The sequence below is a fragment of the Charadrius vociferus genome, unplaced genomic scaffold, assembly GCF_000708025.1.
Source record: "Charadrius vociferus isolate BGI_N301 unplaced genomic scaffold, ASM70802v2 scaffold567, whole genome shotgun sequence".
Lineage (NCBI taxonomy): Eukaryota > Metazoa > Chordata > Aves > Charadriiformes > Charadriidae > Charadrius > Charadrius vociferus.
The window spans coordinates 453,125-455,062 of NW_009649304.1; the positions used below are offsets into that span (position 1 = coordinate 453,125).

Sequence of the window (1,938 nt, forward strand, 5' to 3'; positions counted from 1 at the left end):
AGAGCGTTGTTGGAGGAGGACGAGCCGGGCTCTGCTTCTGGCGTCATGGTGGATTTGAGGCGTAACCTCAGCTTGTCTGTTCCTTTGTTTATCTGTAGATTAAAAATGACCCTCGGCTCTCAGGGATGTCAAAGCTTAGTTATAATTAATGTTTGTCGAATGCTTTGAGGCCCCTGAATGACACCAAAGAAGGGTAAAATATGCTACTTGTGCAGCTGAGAACAGCAGGCAGTGCCGATCATCCCTCTGGGAAGGCGGTTTCCGATACAGGCTTTTCCTGCAGAGCAGGAGGCTTCGGGGGCTCTCGGGCTCGCATCCTGCCCGTCTTCGGGTCTTATCCCTTCATTTCACCGCACAGAAAAGAAAATCTGTTGTGTGACCAGCAGGGTCAAGGGTAGGCCGGGCGCCGCCGTCCTGATGAAGGGAGGCTTGATCCGCTCCGCGGCGGGGGAAAGCGCAGGGGCAGGCTGGAGGATTATGGAGTTAATCTTCCCGAGCATTGCCGGAGGGGCCCTCAGCCCTGCCTGCTCCCTGCCTGCACCCTGCCTGCTGCCTGGGAGCCCCGCGCGGCCGGGGCAGCTGGGCTGCTCCATGTCCAGGCGGGAAAGCAGCTTGGCTTTCGTGTTAGTACGTTGTGCGAATCCGTTGCTCCGGGCCAGGCCCGTCGTTAGCCCACAGGTGAGGCTGTCCTCTCGGCTTTTCTTGTTTCCCTTCTGCTGGTAGCCCAGTGCCTGCAGGCTCAGCCCCGAGGATGGGCGCCCCTTCAAAGATGTACTCGTGTGCGGAGCGGGCGCTGCGGGAAACACCGCAGGCAATTAAATCCATCCCAAGCGTGCAGAGCCGCATCCTGCGCTGTGCTGGCTCTCTGCGGTAATAAGGGCCGGTAAGCGAAGGAATATTCCTTGTTGCAGCTAAAAGTCATGGCCGGGATGTGAAAGTGAGCGCTGGAGAGTAATGTTTGATGGTAAATGAATGGAGTCTTGCATTTCCCTGTAATTAATAGCATCGGGTGGTTTAATGGCTTATTTTCAGGTTAGAGCGCCCTTTTCTGAGTCCCCGTCTCGCTGACTTGTAAGCTGTGAGACTCATCTGCTTTCCTCTCTGCCCAGTCCCGGGTGGGGGCCTGGGCAGCAGCAGCATGGAGGGGTCCCATCCCTTTGTCACCAACATCGGTCACCCAAGGTCCCCGTGGTACCTCCTTGGGCGTCTGGGCGCAGCAGCGCTTCTAACGCTTGCCTTTTTTTGCCCCTTCTGCAGTACCACAGCAGTCTGGCTTCTCTGAACGGCCTCGAGGTTCATCTGAGGGAGACTCTGCCCAAAGACTCCTCATCCTCAGCCAAGATAACCTACAGCTTCACCCACTATGATTGCGTTCAGAACGTGCTCACGGGTAAGCCCTCCGTCTTCTGCAACAGCGGCCGCTTCGGAGGAGGGAATAAGGAGGAGCATAGGGCTTATGGTGACCTTTTCTTGTACTTCAGACAATTTCTCAGAAACATTGCTGGCTGTAACTCTTACAAAATAGCCTGGGTACAAGGCCCTGTTGAGGAAGCTTTGTCTCTTGTGAGTTTGTAATCTGCTGAAGGTTTGTTGATCGCTCTGTTTGGATGAGAGCCAGAGGGCGCTGGGAGATGGAGCGGCTGCCGCTGGCGCTTCGCTCAGAAAGGTGTAGGTTGGGGTTCTGCTAAGGGCTAGCTCCGAGGACAGGACGCGGCATCCTCTTCAAACCCGCCTTCCCTCCCTCCCTGCCCTGACTGCATTCATCCCTGGTGTGATGCCTTTTGTCCCACCGTACAACAGAGAGTTTGTCAGTCGTTTATGGCCACAAGAAGCAGGAACTGGGAACGGGCAGTAGCCAGCAGTTTGGAGACTGTGCCCCGGATCGATGGGTGGACCATCGACCTGCAAAAAGCCCTGTGCGCGTATTGCTCCTGTTCA

At 56.0% G+C, this 1,938-nt stretch overlaps 2 protein-coding genes across 2 annotated transcripts in view; one reads left to right on the forward strand and one right to left on the reverse strand.

Annotated features, from left to right (window-relative positions):
• Positions 1 to 1,938, reverse strand: part of LOC104290097 (beta-crystallin B3-like) — a 369,903-nt gene that overhangs the window by 53,689 nt on the left and 314,276 nt on the right. The gene's annotated exons all lie outside the window — the stretch shown is intronic.
• HPS4 (Hermansky-Pudlak syndrome 4) overlaps positions 1 to 1,938 on the forward strand; it is a 13,706-nt gene that overhangs the window by 9,571 nt on the left and 2,197 nt on the right. The window contains exon 10 of the mRNA XM_009889157.1: positions 1,258 to 1,390. Within this exon, the coding sequence (XP_009887459.1) occupies positions 1,258 to 1,390 (133 nt within the window). The remainder of the gene's footprint in view (positions 1 to 1,257; positions 1,391 to 1,938) is intronic.